General features: G+C 50.9%; 2 protein-coding genes across 2 annotated transcripts; both read right to left on the bottom strand.

The window, feature by feature from the left end:
• Nucleotides 1–2,056: 2,056 nt before the first annotated feature.
• Nucleotides 2,057–4,929, bottom strand: LOC128836265 (interferon-induced transmembrane protein 5-like). Its single transcript, XM_054026373.1, has 2 exons — nucleotides 4,695–4,929; nucleotides 2,057–2,752 (listed from the first exon to the last, which is right to left on the bottom strand). Exons 1-2 carry the CDS (start codon nucleotides 4,878–4,880, stop codon nucleotides 2,534–2,536), a joined length of 405 nt encoding a protein of 134 aa, XP_053882348.1. The 5' UTR covers nucleotides 4,881–4,929; the 3' UTR covers nucleotides 2,057–2,533.
• A 7,510-nt stretch (nucleotides 4,930–12,439) lies between these two features.
• LOC128836266 (dispanin subfamily A member 2b-like) lies at nucleotides 12,440–17,156 on the bottom strand. The gene is made up of 2 exons (XM_054026374.1): nucleotides 16,901–17,156; nucleotides 12,440–13,495 (listed from the first exon to the last, which is right to left on the bottom strand). Exons 1-2 carry the CDS (start codon nucleotides 17,096–17,098, stop codon nucleotides 13,355–13,357), a joined length of 339 nt encoding a protein of 112 aa, XP_053882349.1. The 5' UTR covers nucleotides 17,099–17,156; the 3' UTR covers nucleotides 12,440–13,354.
• Nucleotides 17,157–21,253: the final 4,097 nt, after the last annotated feature.

Raw genomic sequence — 21,253 nt, forward strand, 5'->3', positions numbered from 1 at the left:
TACTAGCCAATCAGAACTCTGCTTCTTCCAGTCTGGCAGCCAATGAGATTGCTTGGTTGGCAGGAGAGGCGCCCCCATTGGCTTCCAAAGTCAAAAGGCACAATATTTGGCTGATAATGATATGCTACAATTCTCCTGGAGTCTCTACAGCTTTGACAATGTCAAGCTGCCCTGGGCTGAAAAGCCAAATACACCAAGAGGAGCATTAAAAGCAGCCTGCAAACTAGTTACCCACATGTGTGGGGAAAACCCACTGTTGTTCTGTTCAGCTAAAAGGGGCCCCTTCTGTGGGAAGTCTGGGGTACCTCATGTGCAAGGCAGAGGGGCAGAGCTGACCAAGTGTGACTAAAGATCAAAGTTCCTTCAGGACCGCAGGGGGATATTTAATGACATTTGACAGGCCAGGAGATGGAGAAATAGTAAATTGCTCCCTGAGATCCCCACCCTGGTTCTCTCAAGGGATGGGCAAAATTCAAAGGGGGCAGAGGTGCTGTTCAGATGCTCATCATGCCCTCTGGATGCTTAATCTTGCCTTGGCATGGGGAGAGGGACTAGATTCCCTCTTCAGCCTTCCATTTCTACGATTCTCTGAACCTCACCCCAATTCTCCAGAAGTGCACTGTCAGGCAGGACATTTTACAAAGATGGGCAGATTTCCATTGCTTTATGGTTCCACCCATGCCAGAAACCCAGCCAAACAGCCTTCCTTGTGATCATTTGGATTTCCCATCCTTGCTCCTGAATGGAATCAAGGCACGGCAAAAATGAAAAAAAAAAAATCATGAAGGAAGGGGCTGAGAGATTTTCAAACCTGAAAAATGTTTTGGGTGAAGGTTCAGGTTGGTTCTTCGTTGATCAGAACCAGAGCACCCATCCCTATATGGGAATCTTCAGTATAATGAATTTGTAAGTCATAACTAAGGCTAAGATTTTGTCATGCATATTTTTAGTAAATGTTACAGACAGGACATGGGCAATAAAGAAAAATTCATGGAAGCCGTGACCTGTCTGTGACGTTTACTAAAAATATGCATGACAAAATGGGTCGCCCAGGGGTGCCTGGCTCGGAACTGCAGAGTCCCCACATCACTGATAGCTCCAAGCTTGGGGGCACCCCTGCCACCTGCGGTGCCTCTGGCTCGGAGCTCTGGGACACCCCTGCCAGCCACAGGGGCTCCATGCTCTGGGGCACCCCTGCCAGCCATGGGGCTGGGAGCTGCGGAGCACCTGTGCTGCCCGCAGTGGCCGGTAGCTCCCAGGGCCCCGCTGCCCGTGGCGGCTGGCAGCTGCGGAGTGGCCCCACTGCCTGCAGTGGCAGGGAGCTCCCAAGGCCCCACTGCCTGCAGCAATCAGGAGCTGCGGACCAGCCCCGCTGCCCGCGGCGGTGGGGAGCTCCCGGGGCCCCACTGCCCGCGGTGGCTGGGAGCTGCAGATGGGCCCCGCTGCCCGCAGTGGCTGGGAGCTGCGGGGCACTCCTGCCGCCCTCTGTGGCTGGGAGCTCGGGCCCTACAGTTCACAGCTACCAGGCGTGGGGGAACCCTACAGCTCCCAAGTGCTGGGGCTCAAGTCACAGAGGTCTCTGGAAGTCATGGATTCTGTGACTTCCGTGACAAAGTCATAGCCCCAGTCATAACTCAATTCATATTAGGTAATCTCTCTCAAACCCAAACTACCATCTAGTGGCCTTGGTCCCTTAACAGGAGCTAGGGATTCAGATTCAAACACCCAGGCTCATTTCTTTTCTCTTTCCCCCCTTGGGCACGTCCCTGTATTCACTAGCCTCCCAGATCTAGTCCCGACATGTACATTGCAGCTTGAGCCTCCCATGGTGCAAAGGAGGGGGCAGGCCTGGATTAAGACCTAGGTTCTACAGGCCCATGTTTAGACCCTCGAGCTCTTGGAATCACATGATCATAACAGAATCTGAGATTTCATTAAGAAGAACAGTCAGTTTCTAGCCCTTCTGATTGGGAAGTTTGAAACCAGGGCCTCAGGGTAACCAAGTAACTATGCCCCATTTCCATTAGCCATTAGAAACTGCCACACATAGAGAGACTTGTGATTTGTGAAGTTATTTAATCACTTAAATAGTAACAACCAAGGTTAGACTGATGGCGCAGCCAGCGTTAGACACAGTAACAAAAGAATAGGGTTCCAAGGGAAGTCGATAACACCCCATGGCCAAGATCCCAGGACAAATAAAGACCAAAGGAGAAAGAAAGGAGGAGAGGAACCACAGTGCACAGACTCAGCTATCTTGAGCACGAGTCCATGCAAACTACCAGGATGCAAAAGGAACTATTTTCACACCTCAGGCCACATCAAAGGGCAAGCTGTGAAATGAGTTCCGGGGCACATGAATACCTCAGTGGTGCTTTGTAGTTGGTGTGAGGCATTGGTTGCTTTGGGTTACAACAACAGAGGTTGCAATGTGCGGTGGTTTGGTTTTCTGGGTTATACTGGATTAGCAGTGTTTTTAGGAGGCTACCAGAGTGGCCCACATGTGTTTCCAGGAGCCCGCAAGGCCCCTGGATCACTTTCCGTCATCGTCGTTAGCGAACAACTTGTAGTTGAAGAAGTCCATCGATTCCTGAGCGAGCTTGGAGAGGTGGATCACACCTGTGATCACCAGGGCAATGAGCAGCAGTGGCAGCAGCAGGCTCCACACCATCGCCAGGATGTTGTAGCATTTGGCTTTGGAGCTGAAGCGGCGAGCGGCCTCAATGTCACCAGCCACCTTCTGATCCCGCGCCTGCAACAGCCAAGCCAGGAAGGGTGCAGCGAGTTAGTGACATGGCAGAGGAGGCAAAGGATGAGGCAATGCCCTGAGAGCAACGCAATCGAACTACAAGCATCAGAACAGGCTGCAACCACCCACTGCAGCTCTCAGCGGCTGTCTGTCACCTCACTTCCATCTGCCCCTTGCTCTGGAGCTGACTGTTCTCTCCCCGTTCCATTCTCTCTGAACTTCTCTGTCAGCCTAATCCAGTGAGTCTAAGCAAATAACTGACACCCTTTGCTGGCTCCCTCACCAGACATGTCACAGCAAAGCAGACTCACCCACTCACCAACTGATAACTTACCCCTCCTTTACTATACACATCATCTCTGAATTTGGCCCACTAAGTCTCAGCTGGTGTAACTCAACATGACGAGGGGCCAGGAGAGAGCTCTGTAACTAGAAACATCACAGGGCACTGCAAGAATGTGTGAATTAAAGTAGTTCCCATCCCACTTTAATTTACACCTTCCTCCAGCTCCCTGATGTGTTAATTAAACCACTTTCAGCTCCCTTATGCATCAGTAAACGAGTTACAGCACCTCTGACCTTAGCCCACTGTCTGCCTCTTTGTGTCTCAGCTTTATCTCATCACACACTCACTCACACGCTCCTTTGCTGTTGGCATCTCTTAGCAAATCAAATCCAAGGAGGAGCAGTCGCTCTGATGTCTGACCCTATATGAATGATCCTCAGCAGAGAGATCTGGGAACAGAACCGTTACTCTAACCCTCTTCTTCCCCCAGTTCTCTAGGAAGTGCTTCTTGCTGACTTCATTAAATCCATTCCCAGCAGTTTAGGATATACCCCTCCCCCATTCCTGAACAGAGCAGATTCCCAGCTGCAAGATGTGGGATATGGAGGAGTCCCTCCACATGGATCATGGTCCCTGGGCATCCTCTGGAGTAGAGAAGTCAGTCCCCAGAACCTCATCCATATATGGATGGCACTAATTATGGGATAACAGGAAAGAGTGATTGCCAAGACAGCACGCAGCTTCATTGATGTGTGGCAATCTAGCTGGGGATATTATTTAGATGATACACACCAGCCTCAGCCAGCATGAGGACGTGGTGCTTAAGGATGCTGCACCAGCACATGGTGCTCACATAATTCCTGATGCTCTTTACATAAACACTGCAGTCAGCTATCCTGCCCCATCACTGCCCTTTCAGACCCAGCCACTGAATCAGGAGGCTCAGGCAGTCTGTCCTGGAAATGCCAGAGCAGCTGTCACAGATAGTTGTATTTTTCACAGTATTTTTCCTTTTTAAAGGTAGAACTCCAGCTAGTGGGCAGCACTGGGCAATTTCCTCCGCTAGGACAGTGCTAACAAGGTGAGATTTAGGACTGAGACAAACTGAAGCCAACTGCCGATAACAACTTTCTACCGGGTCACAGTAGTGCCAGTAGGGCGGTACCCTCTGGTACGCAGTACCGGCAGGAGATTTTTTAGCGGGTACGGGGTACTGGAAAGACTTGGGGCTAGCCCCCTCCCCCTCCGGAGGGGGGAGGGTCATGACATTCTTCCAGCATCTCCTAGATTTTTCACATCACTTCCCGATTTTAGGGTATATTACAACTCAGAGAACAGAGAGAGATCCCAGAATCGCTAGGTAACCTGGGTGAAGTTTATAATTCCTACCATAATCCCTGGGAAATCCTAGCATCTCTAGGTCAACTCAATGTATCATTCTTACATCTTAGTGCATCTAGTCTCTAAAGAGACCCCCAGGAAGGAATCTCCATGTAAAACTAGATGCACTGAGATGTACACTTCCTAGCCGAGTCCCCTAGGAAATCCTGAAATCTCCAAGTGACTGGGAGACATGGACACAAAAGGGTCCGTTTCTGCACTAGAGTCAGCCTTTATGGGCTTGTGTAGAAGAGGCAGAGGAGAGCTGGGCTGTCTTACCTTGACGGAGTAGGCAAGAGCCACTAAGCCAAAACAACAGAGGTTCATGTAGATGGTGTTGAAGATGGACCAGATCAGGTGGTCCCGGGGCACTACGGAGGGTCCGATGGTGATGACGGTGGGAGAAGTGTCCTGCTTGCGGGATGTCATGGGCAGGTAGTCCTCACGAGGGTAAGACGTGTCCATGGTCCTGGAAGGCGAAATCCTCAGCTCTCCTGTGGTAGCAGCCTGTAAGGGGAACCAGTGCAGGGCAGGTCCTTTTTATAGTCTCTGCCTGAGGCACAGCTCCATCTCCCTCTATATATAAAACAGGGAAATTACAGCCCTCGCCTGGCTGTGGTTATCAGAAATGTTTGGCCAAAGCTGAGAGCAACATACTTGGGTTTGTAAGCCTGCCGTCCCCTGATTGTGTATGGAGCGCTTTTTATAGCCTCGTGGGCTGAGGCCTCCCTGTCAGCCTTTTCCAGAGAGCTGGGCAGCTCGAGGCACTGATTCAGGAACCCGGCTTCGAAAGGACGTGCTGCAGATCCTGAGCGCTGCAAAGGGCCATGGACCATACAGGATTGTGCGTGGCAATTCTGTGTTATAACCCATCAGGGACAGAGAGGGAAGCTGGAGGCACAGCAAGGTACGTGTACAGGGCAATACAAGTGCATTGAAAGAGCTCTTTCTTCTCAAGCCCTAAAAGATCAATAACTTCCCAGAGGGGATTGCATTTCTCCTGCTGTCTCTATATGTTTTTCTGGGTTTTGCATTATCCTTTGCTAAATATTCTAAAATGTACGATTCCCATCCATCTACAGCTCTGAGACCCAAGGTGACGCCCCCACGTCAGGAACTTCACAAATGAATCATCCACGAACGGTAAAGCACTTTGAAATGGAGAGCTGCTGCCAAGGCTAGGGAGGGGCTGAAACAGGACCCTAACGGAGCTAGCTTTGCAAACCCCTGGCTAGACCCTCAAAAGTATTTAGGCACCAAAGTCAATGGGAGTTAAGTGCCTAAATACCTTTGAGAAATTGGGCCCTGTGCCTATCCTGGAATGAATGCCCCATAGAAGTGTTCTCCAAGACAGCTCCAAGGACTGTTCGAGCAAGGGGCTATTGTTCATGGCATGGGACTGAAGTACTTATATTCAAGGAGGAGATGTGAAGCCAGCATCTGCCCTCAGTTACATTGACGTAAAAGAGTAAAATCTGCTCCACAGGGTCCATTCCAGGCTGGCAGATATCCAGGTCAAGTTTTCTTCTTCCAGAGTCCAGAGCAGGTTTTTTTACCTCTCTGAAACCCCAAGGCTCAACCCTAGCAATGGCTGGAGCAGCTCTGATCATAAGACCAACCAGACTTCAGTAAGAGTAAAGACAAATCAGCAGCAAGTCTAATATTTCTAACGTCTCTGTGCTCAGAAGTTCTGGCTATTTCAGTGCAACCCCCAGTAATTCACAGGAATATGCTGGTGTTGTCTTTTCAGGTTTGACACTGGCCATCAGACAGCTGTCACACTAAGGATTCCAGTCTTTACCAAACCAGGTTGGCTACAGGTACATACAACTCTCACAACCAAGAGATTGCTGCCTTTCAAAGTCGCTTGCCCAGAATAAAGACTAACTGGATATTGCAGTTCAGGGGATGGGTTGCTTAGGACTCAGGCACCCTCCACGTATCAATGGAAGAGTGAATGCAGGTGAGAGACAGGAGGTCAGAGCTGAGATACCTGAGACAAGCACCTTAGCAATTCTACAGATTAGATGGATGGCAGTGATTCTAGTACCAGCCCTGATACAGCACAATAGGGAGAGCTGTAGTGTTAGAGGGCACCATCCATATGACCAAGGCTACTACAGTCACACACCTGGAAAAGGAAAGAGCTGCTCATGTTAAATCCAGCTGTACTGATAATATTGCAGGATACTTCCCTTTCTACCACCATAGCTTTCTGCCAGGGTCTTGGCTATGGTACCCCTCAAGATCTGTAACAGTAACCACTGCTGTTCAGGGGGTAGCAGTTCACAGGGTCCAGGATGTGCCTAGCACACGTTGGGGTGCAGTAAAATAAATAATATTTGTAATGGCTATAATGTATACCTGGGGCAGTGGGATCTCCTCTTGGAAAGGCTGAAGATGGGATGAATTATTTGCAAGGCTCTTTGGTACCAAAAAGGATGTGGGTGAAAAGCCAACGAGCTATGTACAGAGCCTGCAGGCTTTACTTAGCAAAGTTTCTGCAGGCAGAGGTGTTCCCACCACAGAGTCTAACAAACAACAGCTGAACAACTCTATACCAGGCTCTGACTCTTATCCTCCAACGAGAAGCAAGTGAGCCCACCACCATTCTCTAACCTGCTGCTGTTATCAGAATTGAAGATGATCAACATGTAGCTCTAAGTCTGTTCCTGCAGCCCCTGGTATTGTTCAAACATCAGGACTCAGACTCCAAAAAGTTATAATATTGGCTTAAAAATCATGAGGTTTTTTTAAAAAATAATACATTGGGGGTTCTTTGTATTTGTTTTTGAGCCTTTAGGACAGAGGTGGGCAAACTACGGCCCGCGGGCCACATCCGGCCTGCGGGACCGTCCTGCCCGGCCCTTGAGCTCCCGGCCGGGGAAGCTAGCCCCTGGCCCCTCCCCTGCTGTCCCCCCTCCCCCGCAGCCTCAGCTCGCCATGCCACCAGCGTGGGAGGGGGCTGCACTGCGGGGGCAGGGGAGCTGAGCAGGGAGGGTGGCGGGAGCGCGGCCGGAGGACTCAGGAGGAGCACCAGGCAGCCATGCAGCCGGCTGGAGAGAAGCGGCACTTTGAAAGGGAAACCGCCACTTCTCTCCGGCTGCGCAGCTGCCCCTGATCCTCCTGAGTCCTCCACCCATGTTCGCAGGGCCAGGTTCCGAAAGGGGCTTTAGAGGGGTGGTTGGATGGGGGTGGGATCCCAGGGGGCCTGTCGGGGGGAGGGTGTGTGGATAGGGGGAGGGGCAGTCAGGGAGCAGGGGGAGTTGGATAGAGGGTGCGGTCCCGGGGGGGGGGCAGTTAGGGGCAAAGGGTCCCAGGAGGGGGTGGTCAGGGGACAAGGAGTAGGGGGGGTTGGATGGGTCGGGGGTTCTGAGCAGGGCCTGTCAGGGGGCGGGAAGTAGGAGGGGGTGAATAGGGTTAGGGGAGGCACAGCCTTCCCTACCTGGCCCTCCATACAGTTTTGGAACCCCAGTGTGGCCCTCAGGCCAAAAAGTTTGCCCACCCCTGCTTTAGGATATTCTCAAGTCCCAGTTTTGTGATCTACTCTGCAATCGAGATGGTTAGAAACTCACTTTTTTTTTAAATGAAAGTTGAGATTTCCATGCAGTCATGTGGGCTTTAAGAAAAATACCAAATGTAACTTCCCTCCTCCCCTCCCCCCTGCCCCGCATCCTCCTTACCATAAGTGAGGCTGTGAAACTTACCTGGGCCTGGAGTCCCAGAAGCCGTTGCTGCCCCGTTGCCAGGCAACCCTCCCTTAAGCAGAGAGGAGGCCAGAGAGACGGAACTAAAGCAGCTGCCCAGATGTCCCAAAAAAGGGGGGCTCTGGTTGGTTTTTGACCCCAGATGCCTGAGAGAGAGGAGGCAATCACTCCTTCTGGGGTGTCAGTTGAAAGGGAAGCGAGGGAGCATCCAGCTCCCTTCACTGAGTGACTGGTTTGAGAATTTTCCCACTCCTCAGTTGGGAAACTCCATTGAGTTAAGTTCCCAGTGGGCCTACCACACCACTGCAAAGGGAATGACTGCCTGACGGACTGTTCAGCTGCCTCAGCCTACAGCCAGATCGCTGACAGTTACTTAAGCCAGGAGGAAAAGCAGAAAGCTTATAGCTAAGCTTGTTGCCCCAGTGTGAGGCCTGGTCTACACTACAGAGTTAGGCCAACATAAACCACCTTGCATCGACCTAACTATGGAAATGTCAGAGGGTCTGAAGAAGTGAGGTTCTTACCCACGAAAGCTTATGCTCCCAATACTTCTGTTAGTCTTAAAGGTGCCACAGGACCCTCTGTTGCTTTTTACAGATTCAGACTAACACGGCTACCCCTCTGATATGGAAGTGTCGACACTTAAATTTCGCTCCTGTCAATGTAACTGCCTGGCTACGCTGACTTACTAACTCCATCTCCATGAGCAGCATAGCGTCAAGGTCAATGTAGTTAGGTGGATTCAGTATCAGCGTAGACACTGCGTTGCTTATGTCGCCTGTTACCGGCTTTCAGGAGCCTTCCCACAATGCCCCACACTGGGGAAATAAAATTTATACAAGTGCTCCTGGTGATGCCACACAGCGCTGACACAAGGGGCTAAGTGTACGCACACACAAGCGATGTAATCACTGCAGCTAGGATTACCATATTTCAAGTTCCCAAATGGAGGACACTGCCAGGGGGAGGGGGAGCCAGAGGGGCGGGGGTACCATGCCACCCTTACTTCTGTGCTGCTGGTGGTGGCGGTGCCATGTGCTAGTATTGTTCAAGTAGGTATTAGACCTATAAGGATGTGTGTAGTGGTTAGACTTTATTAAATGCTTGTGAGCTGCTGCATGCACTAATCTCCATATGCTAGATTGTAAGGTAGTATTTGAGCAGTTGTATTGTAAGCCTGTGTGACAATATAAATCACCAGACAGGAGAGAAACATTAACTAGTGTAAAGTGCTAATCTGCAACAGAAGATGTTTCGTCCTGCCCAACGGGAAAGGTCCATCAACACCAGACGGACTATTGTGGGACATTAAAGAGGACAAAAGACTCAGTTGTCCTGTTCTCTTCACCCCCATGAAGATGAGTTATGCAACTGAATTCCTCCCATCAGCTCAGGCTGAAGAGATATAAAAACCTCCAATAGAAGGAATTGATTATCTCTGTGCTGCTTAGACTCTGGGGGTCAATATTTTCTAGGAATAAGCAAGAGGTCCCCAGCTGCTTAGCCTGGGTTAGCCCTAAAGGACACATAGAGCTTGCTGAACATAGAAGCTTCTATTACCTTTTGAAACTTAAGGGTTTTTTAACACATTTGTTTATCTATGTTTATCTGCTTTAATGTTGTAAATAACTTTGCCAAAGAATAGCGTTAACCCTTGCAATACCAGTGCAGGGCAAGCACACCCTAACACAGGGGGTCTTAACTACAGCTGGTCCAGAAATTTTCATTGAAACAGTTCTCTCCTGGAAAATAGCTGTTTTGACAAAGCCTACATTTTTTGTGCCTCGACTTAGTATCAATTTTAAATAAATTCCATTTTGGAAAAAAAATGGGGGAAAAAAATCCCCCATTTTGACATTTTTGGAACAAAACGTTTTGATTTTTTCATTCTGAAATGACTTTGTTTTGACTTTACTTTATTTTAAAAAATAAGAATAAATTTTAAAAAGGGTTGAAATTGAAACAAAATATATCAATTGACCCAAAACTATTTTTTTTTATTTTGTTTTACAAGAAATTTTGGCATTTTGTTCCTTTTTGGGACAAAGAAAAAAATCTAAATCTTGAATTTTTTTTTGTGGACAGAAAATCAATTTTTCTTCCAGCTCTAGTCTTGAGCCACACGCTTCAGAACACCAGTTGGGGTCAGACAGTAATTTCACCCAGGACATAATCTTGCAGCATCAGGCACAATCTGGAGAGTTTATGCTTGTTGCATGTTCAAATTTAATAATGAAAATATTAATAACACAAGATGTCAGATAGCTGGTTCATTTGCAATTCAATCAAAGATTATTAGTCAAAGATTAATACAGCCTGATACAGAATACGGAAAGGAATACATATGTTACCAATCTGATCACTGGAGAAGTGATAGCCGCTCAGTCCACTTCTGACTTAACTCCCCAAAACTCTTTCCTTATACATAGCTTGGGACAAAGAAATTCCGTTCCCATGGGCTGATTTAACTGCGAGTTCTATCTTAGATGCCTCAATTTACCCTCATGAATAAGATAAAGACATCTGTGACTGATTCATTATTACCAAAACCACTTGTGACAATAAGTGGTTCTTATTGACCTAAACATCAACCAGTGGTTCATTATTTCATCAATCACAGAATACATGTGTAATAACAAACATCCCTTGCCAATCAACAGTGGTCCCTCTCTGGACATGGGAATGCAATTCTTCACAGGTCAACAGGGTCAGAGGAAAGGATTATACACATTCCATTACTGATTACATACATTCATTCCTTTGGTCCCTCACTAAGGTTCAACCTAAGTACAAAGAACTTTTCAGTTTGATAGGTACAGAGCACTAGATTTGTAGATACAAAACACTTTGGTTTATACCTCAAAAAGGATTTTGGTTAACATATATAAAATATGTATAAAAATATATAAAATAATTGTAGCAGTTTTAGTATCTACTAACATGCTTCACTCTGAAGTCTCCAGCATTGAGAACCCAGACTAGATGAGATTACAATATCCTTTCTCATCTGTGGCTCTTCTGCCATTTCTTGTAGATCACTTTCTCCCCAGAGAGACCTCCCCAGTTCCCTGGCAGGCACAGAGGTGGTGGACACCAAATTGATGGTCTCCTGAGTTATGTAGATTGGTGGGTAGGACCTCACACTCACATTCCTCCCGCCCCTCCGCTCCATCGGAGCACTGGCTCGTACCTCGGACCCAGATCCTGCCCTTCTATGAGAGGGGGCAGGTCAAGGAGCAAACTCAAAGTCCACTTGAGAATTTTTTTCCCAAATTCTTGTTGGAAGCACAATTCAGCCCTATAGATGCACTGATTGTAGGAATGGGCCCAAGGGTAAAGAGGAGGAATGGAGCCAAGAGGTGAAGGAAGCACATACCTAGCTGTGGAATACTAAATAAAGCAAGGGTTCTCAAACTGGGGGTCAGGACCCCTGAGGGGGTCGTGAGATTATTACATGGTGGGGTCGCAAGCTGTCAGGCTCCACCCCAAACCCTGCTTTGCCTTCAGTATGTATAATGGTGTTAAATATATTTAAAAGTGTTTTTAATTTATGGGGTGGGGGTCACACTCAGAGGCTTGCTATGTGAAAGGGGTCACCAGTACAAACGTTTGAAAACCACTGGAATAAAGGCACCCGAGTGCCCGATGCTTCTGCTTGTAAGAGGTGTGTCACAGTCTGATGCATTCACTTATTTAGGACTCAGCCCAATTCTTCCCAGCCTGACCCAAGGGGAGAGGGAGAAGGGAAACTCCCCACACTTTCAGTACAACTGCTGCTTCTGTACTGGGGTCCTGGAACTGGCTGCAGGAGGCCTGGGTGTGGAGGGAACTGAGTGTGTGGGGACAGAATGTGCTGCTGCCAACCACCATAAGGCCTTTTATTTTTAATCAGATTAACACCCAAGTGCCTTTCCCAGGCACCCCGTAGGCTCTAGGCAGGACCTCTGCACTCACCCAGGCCCCTGCTCTGCGATGCCCAGGTAGTTTTCCCACTCCAGTTCTAGTCCTAAAAGGCTCAGCCATCCAGCTGGGCCCTGGCTAGAGCACCTGGCTGCGGGCGTCAGTGACCAGAACAAAAGGGGAATTAATACAAATGAAGCTTCCCCAAGCTGGGTTAAGGCTCTTGTTCTTCAGAAGGTGCTCACCGGGCTGGGGCCCTAAACTGATGAGTTCACAAGAAAACCGAGAGAAATAGTTCCCTCTCATGGTGAATCCACATCGAGCAGGGCCAGCCCACCCTTCCTTCCAGGAGGAGCTGTTGGGCAGCAGTTGTACAAAAAGCTCCTGCCTTCAGCCCCCCCCCCCCCCTCCCTGCAGACTGCTCCCCTCCCCACTCTGCAACCAACTCAGCTGGGTTTCTCCCGTTTAAGCACCCCCCATTCTGACATCTCTCAGAGGTGGGGTGGGGCCAACTGGTCCCACATTAGCTCTGTGTTGCACAGTGCATTACCCCATCACACAGATCAAGTTAAACATTTTGTCCCCTTTACACTTCTCTCTTCCCCGCAGGGCAGGTCGCTGCAGTGAAAAGAGCAGGCCGGAGTCTCTGCAGATGGCTTTACTGCTGTAAATACTGCCCCGGACGAACATTATTGCTGGGTTGATACAGACAGATAAAACTGGGCCAAGGCACAAAGTTTGAATCCAGATTTAAATGTCCCAAAGCATGGAGAGCGGGGGGATGGGAGGGGGATTTTGAACCCATGTTTTGATTTGGCCCATTGTAGAAATGGGGGCCAATGGCAAAGCCTGGATCCAAACTACCCCAAAGAGTGGGTGGTTCTGGTCCATCTCTAGGAACAAAGTGAGGTAGACTGGAGCCTCCTCTGACCTCATCATCTATTACTCTCTGTGTTGGGTGCTGCAGAGAGGGAGGGTCACAACAGCAGTGAATGCGGATGATTTTCAGTGCAAGAAATCCAAAAAAGGTAAACAGCTGGATCAGGCTGGAAGAGGAACAAGTAGGTAGTGGCCGATTCCATGGCCACAGTGCATGGAGCAGAGAAGTGGGGGCCCGCGCAGATTTGAAATGAGCGTGACCACATAACTAGCATCAAAGCTACAATGGTGCTATTAATGAGTCAATTTTTGAACTCATGACCTGTTGTGAATTTCCATCACAGCATGAACAGCCAGCAGTGGGTCATTTCCTCGTCTTTTGAGTTATCTTCCAATCCCCTTTCTGAATGCCTGGCTGGTGTCAGTCCCAGGAACTTCATTAAAGGGATGCTGTTAAGGTCTCCAAAAGCAAAAGAAAAGGACCACAGCAATAGCAACTACCACCAGCAGTGACCCGATGATGTTTAACACCTTGGCGGTGGTGCCATAGCTCCGAGCACCTTCCAGGTCCCCCAGTACTTTCCGATCTCGGGCCTGGAAAAGAAAACAGGAGCATGTGAAAAATCAGAGCAGTCAAGAGGGTGGGAGAATTTTTATTAACTGCTTAGCCCCTTCTGGGCCAAGCTAAAGCACCCACAGCCCATGCACCTTCTTATTGAGCTATAGAGAACTCCCTGACTTCTGCAGCAGAAAGAGAAGAAGCCAGAGTTCAAAGGGAGCTAGTTCAGATGTTTATTCATTGAGGTTTCACTAGGATTGTAGAAAATACAAGTGACAGTTTTGCGAAATAGCCAAGATTTCAAAAAGCACTGCTTGTGCAGAGCATTCCATATCATGCAGTTCATGGCCTTTTGTAAATATGCAGCTCGTTTGCATAATGATCATTTGTATAATGTTGCTTGTTTGCATGTTGGTCCCACCCACCAGTGCTAAATCCTTGATTCACTACTGTTCTTTGTTTTACAGTGCCATCTTTAACTAAAAAGGAAACAAAGGGAGGGGTGTGAGTTTAAATAAGCAACAAAAAACATGACCACAAGATGGTGCTATAGCCTAACAGCATTGATGTATGAAATGGCTAATATGAATCTAAGCAGGCAATTTTCATTTGAGCAACCACATCTGTTGACTATATACTTATATGGTAATGGGGGGATTAATAAACTGTTGATTAGCCACAAGTGCCCTGATTTGAGAGAGGATGTCCAAGGTAGAAGCTGCCCTCAAAAGAACCTGCTCCTAAAATTGAGCTCTGTGTAGCTAGAAAGCTTGTCTCTTTCACCAATAGAAGTTGGTCCAATAAAAGATATCCCACCCCCCACCCCTTGTCTCTTTCGACCTAAAATTAGTAAGCTAATGCTTCCTGGACTCAATAAAAAGGGGGTATCCTAACTGAATTCCATTCCAACATTCACTATAACACATCAAATAGGCAAATATGGTGTGTTGGATTTCAGCTTTAAAATCTAGCTGGCACTTGGGCAAATGCATAAAATTGATCCCCATTCCCACTTATATAAATATATAACCCCCTGCAAAGATGTGAAGCCCCAGCAGTGAGAACAACCACTCTCTGCCCACGTGCGGTGGGGTACAACTAGAAATAAGAGGGTGCCACTGAGCAAGGGAAGATGCAGTAGATCAGAAAAATGACTCCCTAATGGGAGGTGTGCCCACATCACCTGGAATATGTACAACTATCCGGTGGGATATGTATTAGGTGGAAAACATGGCATTGTCAGAGGAGGGGGACAAAATGACCTAACTGGGGCGTTTTCCCACCTGTGATGTCTATGAATGGTTTGCTATCCTAACAAAGGCTGATTGAAAACCTAGCATGGGAGATCCTTAAGCCTGCTAAAAAGTCCCACTTGTGACAGTTACTAATTGTTACTAAATAGTTACTAATCCTGTTACTAATTGTCATTATAAACTAGCTTCTAGAGCCCTCGCCAGGGACCAATTGTGCTAGGCCCTGTACATATACACTAGATGCCCTAAACACTGTGGAAATGTTGTATTGTGTGTAAGTCACGACATTATAGAAAGAAAACTGGAGAGACAGACAGGGGAGCATAATAATGCTGTTTCCCCAATGATAAATATTGCATTTCTTTTTTTCCTTGGTACACCTCAGGTCTTCGTTGTTCTTGCAGAGGACTGGACCTCAGAGAGCCTGAATCGACACTATTAAGCAAAAACAAATGCACAGTTCCCAAAACGTTGGGAGTATGTAGTTCGCAATTTCCTAAAGCTGGCCCAGCTGTACACACAGCAGTCCACATTCTACTGCGTGCCTGGTTTGCATGCGCTCTCCTGGCACAGCATACCCATGTGTTCCTCTGTGAGTCGTTTCTATACTCCAGCTGCAAGGAGCCCTTTACTCCCCACTAGTGCGCTGGCTGAGTCTCTCCTTGTGGAAAATGGAGCCAGTTAATTCCTAGGGCAGGCTGGCTACAGCCCAAGCTGAGCCTTCACTTACTAGAGAGTCTTGGGCATCCAAACCAGCCCGTGGAGAAGCTGAAGTGCGTCCCTTGCATAGTGGTTTGATGTTCCTATTGCACTGTCCCACTGATCATTCCCAGCTAGGTCTCAGTCTGCACGCTAGACTAGCGCATCTCTTTGGAGCACTAATGTGGGGCACCATTCCCACTGCTACCCCCCCCCCCCCCACACACACACACCAGAGGCAATGCAGGGAGCACTGAACAAGTGCCCCAGACACACCAGGTCCTTCCCTGACCCTCTAAAGGGGAGGGGGGAGTGAGAGGGAAGCACCGCTTCACCAAACTGCATCATCACACCCTGCCAGCCTGTGTGGCACAGTCTTCACACCTCATTGCATCAGCGACACAACACAACCGCCACACAATCAGGATGTTGCACCATAACTAGACAACTCTTCCCACTGATTGAGTGGCTTTGCAGCCTCTGGGAGGATCACTGAGCTGCTGCTCAGCATCACAGAACCATAGACCCACAGGGTTAGGAAGGGGCTGCAAAGATCTAATCTAACCCACCCAAGTTAGATCTAATCTAACCCACTCCAGCCTCTTTTTGAAAACCTCCTTCTGCTGGAAAGCTCCCTGCGGCCCCTAAATACCCCCACATCCAATAGGGCCCCCAAGTTCCAACCTCAGGCTCACCCTGCTGTAGTTAGCTGGATGCTCACATCCTGCAAACTCCTAACCCTAAACGCCCACACACAGTCCGGGCCAAGGACAGCTGATAGCAGGAGCAGCACAGGACAGCCCAGCTTGCCCCGCAGGGTGGATTCCTGCCTTGGGACTGGGGGGCTGAGCGGAGAAAGAAAAGCTAGAGTCAGGGCTGTGGAGGAAGGGAAAATAAACTGCCAGGAGACGGGAGAGACCCGGGGGCTCCGGGAAGAGATGGGGGAGGGTCGGAGAGCGGGGATGAATGTGCCCTGGATACCAACTTCGCGGCAGGCCGGGCTGGAGGGATCGGGGTGCTGGGGGCACCGGGCGGGCTGGAGAGATCGGGGTGCTGGGGGCACCGGGGATCCAGGAGGGCTGGAGAGATCGGGGCGCTGGGGGCACCGGGGGATCGGGGGGAGATCCGGGCGCTGGAGGCACCGGGGGACCTGGAGGGAACCGGGCGCTGGGGGCACTGGGGAATCCGGGAGGGCTGGAGAGATCCGGGCGCTGGGGGCACCGGGGGGAACCTGGGGGGGAGGGAAATCAGGGCGCTAGAGGTATCGGGGGATCCGCGCGCTAGGGCACCGGGAACCTGGAGGGAACCAGGGGATCCGGCCACCGGGGGATCTGGGGGGGAACCGGGTGCTGGGGCATCGGGGGACGTGGAGGGAACCGGGCGCTGGGGGATCCGGGCGGGCTGGCGAGATTGGAGCGCTGGGGGCACCGGGGGATCCGGGGAGAGGATCTGGGGCGGGAGGCGCCAAGGGTCCGGCCCGGTTCTCACCTTGATAGAGAAGATAAGCGCGGGGAAGCCCAGGCAGCCCAGGCAGGCGAGCTTCTGGCACAGCAGCACGTTGAAGAGGGACCAGAGCACGAAGTCGCGCGGCTGCTCTGCCGGGAAGCCCTGCTGGGTGCCGGGGTAGGGGGGAGGCAGGCCCCGGGACTGCAGGTCGATGCTCACGGTCTGCTCCTTGCACGCCATGGCCGGGCGGTGCGAGTGCTGGTCTGAGCGCGGCGGGGAGCGGGCGACTGTGGAGCGGGGCAGGCGGAGACAGGAAACGTGATTCAGAAAATGAAACCGCCCCCCGGCCCCAGCCAGCCGCCTCCCCCGCCCCAGCACAAATACCCTGAACCCGCCCCCCCCCCCCCCGCGCACAGAGCCACCACCCTATCCCCCAACACCTCCACCCGCACAGAGCCACCCCCTCCTGCCCCCAACACCCCCCCCGCACAGAGCCACCACCTTACCCCCTCAGACCTCCCCCCACACAGAGCCATCCCCTCCTGCCCCCCAACACCTCCCCCCATACTCACAGAGAGCCACCCCTGCCTGCCCCAACATGCCCCGCACAGAGCCACCTCCTCCTGCCCCCAACACTCCCCCCCGCACAGAGCCACCCCTCCTGCCCCCCAACACTCCCCTGCACAGAGCCACCCCCTCCTGCCCCCAACACCCCCCCCGCACAGAGCCACCCCCTCCTGCCCCCAACACCCCCCCCGCACAGAGCCACCACCTTGCCCCCTCAGACCTCCCCCCACACAGAGCCATCCCCTCCTGCCCCCCAACACCTCCCCCCATACTCACAGAGAGCCACCCCTGCCTGCCCCAACATGCCCCGCACAGAGCCACCTCCTCCTGCCCCCAACACTCCCCTGCACAGAGCCACCACCCTGCCCCCCCAGATCCGCTCCACACAGAGCCACCCCCTCCTGCCCCTCAGGAAACTCCTCCCACACACAGAGCTACCCCCTCCTGCCCCCCAACACCCCCCCCACACACACAGAGCCACCACCTCTTGCCACCCCAACCTCCTTTAGAGACCCCACACTCCCTGTCTCTCCTTTCTTCCCAGCCTCTCCCCTCCACACATCCCTTCTGCTCCAATCCCTCCTCTACCAGCCCCCCCCCCCCAGGAAATGTCAGCCCCTTGGAGGGGGGAGGGATAGCTCAGTGGTTTGAGCATTGGCCTGCTAAACACAGCATTGAATTCAATCCTTGAGGGGGCCACTTAGGGATCTGGGGCAAAATCAGTACTTGTCCTGCTAGTGAAGGCAGGGGGCTGGACTCAATGACCTTTCAGCATCCCTTCCAGTTCTAAGAGATGGGATGTCTCCATTAATTTATTTATTTTATTTTTTATTTAGAGGATACACAGAAGAAACAACGCTGGCTAAGGAGCTAGCCTTGAAAATGCTGAGTGGATTAGTTGTATTACTGTAGTGTCATGGGGCCATAGTCCTAGGCCAGGACCCTATTTTGCTAGATGCTGCACACACAGAACTACAAGGAGGTCCCTGCCCCAAGAGACTAACAGTTTAAGGGGTCTACAGCAGAGGTGGGCAAACTGTGGCCCGCGGGACCCTCCTGTCCGGCCTCTGAGCTCCTGCCCCGGGACGCTCGCCCCCCAGCCCCTCCCCTGCTGTTCCCCCTCCCCCGCAGCCTCAGCTCGCTCCACCGCCCGCACAATGCTCTGGATGGCGGGGCTGTGAGCTCCTGGGGCAGCGCAGCTGCAGAGCCGGGGCCTGACCCGGTGCTCTGTGCTGTGCGGTGGCATGGCTGGCTCCAGCTGGGTGGCGCGGCTGCCTGTCCTGGTGCTCTGGGCAGCGCAGCTGTAGCGTCGCCAGCCACCAGTGCTTCAGACAGCGCGGTAAGAGGGCAGGGAACAGGGGGGGTTGGGTAGAGGGCAGGGGAGTTCGGGGTGGTAGTCAGGGGGCAGGGGTGTGGATAGGGGGCGGGGAGGTCAGAGGGCAGGGTACAGGGGGGTTGGATGGAGACAGGGGTCCCCAGGGGGCAGTCAGGAATGAGAGGAGGGGTTGGATGGGGTGGCATAGGTTCCGGGGGCTGTCAGGGGACAGGGAACGGGGGGGTTGGATGGGGCAGGAGTCCCGGGGGTGGGCTGGCAGGGGTGAGAAGCAGGAAGGGTCGGATATGGGGCAGGGCCGGGCCACGCCTGGCTGTTTGCGGAGGCACAGCCTCCACTAACCAGCCCTCCATACAATTTTGGAAACCCGATGTGGCCCTCAGGCCAAAAAGTTTGCCCGCCCCAGTCTACAGTCTAGGGGCCTAACTGTGTGAGTGCTGTGTAAAGTGGGACAAAGCGCAGGGGTTAATATGTCAGCACAACTCCCACACCACCACTAAGTCACTGACAACTAGCAGGGAAACAGGAAAAGGCCGACGGCTAGAACACAGTGAGATTTCATCACAATAATTCATAGTCATGTATGGGGAAAATATCAGCCTCTGGGATAAGGAGAGAGATCACAAATGGTCACTAGATAAAGATCTGGAAAGCAACTCCCACACTGTGAGGAAATCACTTCCTGTTGGTATTTGATTGGCTGCTTTTCCTGGCCTGCTGAAATAACATTTAGGAACATAAGAATTGTCATATTGAATTAAGCGAATTGTACACCTCATTCAGTGTCCTGTTTCTGACACTGGCAGCTGAACTAGAGGAAGTTACAAGGAGGCTTGTACTGAGCCGTTGTATGTAATAAGCCACCCACCCCTAGGCAAAATGTCTTCCTACCCCAGGCAATTAGGGGTATGCCCTGAAGTATTGTTGTATTTCTTACTTGTCTCATTTAATGAGAATGGGAGTGTTCTAATGATCCTGCTAATCTCTTTACCTAAATAACATTTTAGCATCAGAGAGTTTAAAGCCAGAAGAGACGACCAGATCATCTAGTCTGACCTCCCCTGTATCACAGGCCAACAACACCACCCAGCACCCACACACTAAACCCAGCAACTGCAATTAGATCAGAGAATTATAGCCCACAGGAGACTAGACTATTGTGTGCCAAAAGCAGAGAACGGGAAGCCCGAGGTGCACCAATGGCTGAGGCTCCTGCAGTGGCATGGAATTAGGTGAGATACACCCAGATAATCTGGCATGTGACCCGCACCCACCCACTGCCTAGGAAGCTCAAAAAACCCCAAGGTCTCTGCCAATCTGACCTGGGGGAAGATTCCTTCCCAACCCTACGTATGGCGATCATTTCGACCCTGAGCATATGAGCAAGAACTACCCAGCCAAACACCTCAAAGAGAGCATACTCGGTACCACCTCAAAGCCCTGGCCCACCCGGTGAAGTATGACCTATAGGAACATAGGACATAAACCAGAAGTGAGCCCCAGGGCTCTTGTGGCAGCTATGTTCCATAGCTTAACGGTGTGCAGCAAAAATATTTCCAGATCAATGGAAAACGGGGAGAAAGCAGATCACTTTTTTAAAGGTATCAGAATGTGCCTCGAACACATGCTACCAGTTGTGTGGAAAACAAACCCCCAAATTCTTCTTGAGCAACTGGATGGAAATATGCGGGGGCAGGGGGAATCCGGAACTGTTAGGCCAGTGTGTTGAGCCGCCAGATAAGGCATGGCAGGGAAGTGGAAATGGAACGCACCTCTGACCATTACAAGAGTGTGTGGGCAGGAGTTGGGATGGAAAAACCTGCCCAAGCCAAGATCTCCACAGCTGAATGCCATAGTTTAGTTCAGGGGTCGGCAACCTTTCAGAAGTGGGGTACTGAGTCTTCATTTATTCACTCTAATTTAAAGTTTTGCGTGCCGGTAATACATTTTAATGTTTTTAGAAGGTCTCTTTCTATAAAATGCTCTAAGTGCATTAAGTCAGTGGACCGCGTCCACAGTACCGAGGCTAGCGTCGACTTCCGGAGCGTTGCACTATGGGTAGCTATCCCACAGTTCCCGCAGTCTCCGTCGCCCATTGGAATTCTGGGTTGAGATCCCAATGCCTGAATGATGCAAAACAGTGTCGCGGGGGGTTCTGGGTACATGTCGTCAGGCCCCTCCCCCTCCGTCAGAGCAACTCTAGACAATCGATTCGCGCCTTTTTACCTGAGTTACCTGTGCAGACAACATACCACGCCAAGCATGGAGCCCGCTCAGCTCATCTCAGCTCACCGTCACCATATGTCATCTGGGTGCCGGCAGACGTGGTACTGCATTGCTACACAGCAGCAGCTAATTGCCTTTTGGCAGTAGATGGTGTATTACGACTGGTATCCGTTGTCATCATACTGCAGTTTGATCAGATGATGGCTGAAACTCCGTATGTCCCCCAGTCATATTCTGCTGCCTTCCCAATGATGATGGCGGCGGTTATC

The sequence above is a fragment of the Malaclemys terrapin genome, chromosome 4, assembly GCF_027887155.1.
Source record: "Malaclemys terrapin pileata isolate rMalTer1 chromosome 4, rMalTer1.hap1, whole genome shotgun sequence".
In the NCBI taxonomy this organism is placed as follows: Eukaryota; Metazoa; Chordata; order Testudines; family Emydidae; genus Malaclemys; species Malaclemys terrapin.

Bases quoted from the DNA above. Each gene is read 5' to 3' on its own strand.
- LOC128836265 (XM_054026373.1), bottom strand. From the start codon at position 4,880: ATGGACACGTCTTACCCTCGTGAGGACTACCTGCCCATGACATCCCGC. The intron at 2,753-4,694 runs GTAAGACAGCCC...TGGCTGTTGCAG, and splicing joins CTCTTGCCTACTCCGTCAAG to GCGCGGGATCAGAAGGTGGC.
- LOC128836266 (XM_054026374.1), bottom strand. From the start codon at position 17,098: ATGGCGTGCAAGGAGCAGACCGTGAGCATCGACCTGCAGTCCCGGGGC. The intron at 13,496-16,900 runs GTGAGAACCGGG...TTTCTTTTCCAG, and splicing joins CGCTTATCTTCTCTATCAAG to GCCCGAGATCGGAAAGTACT.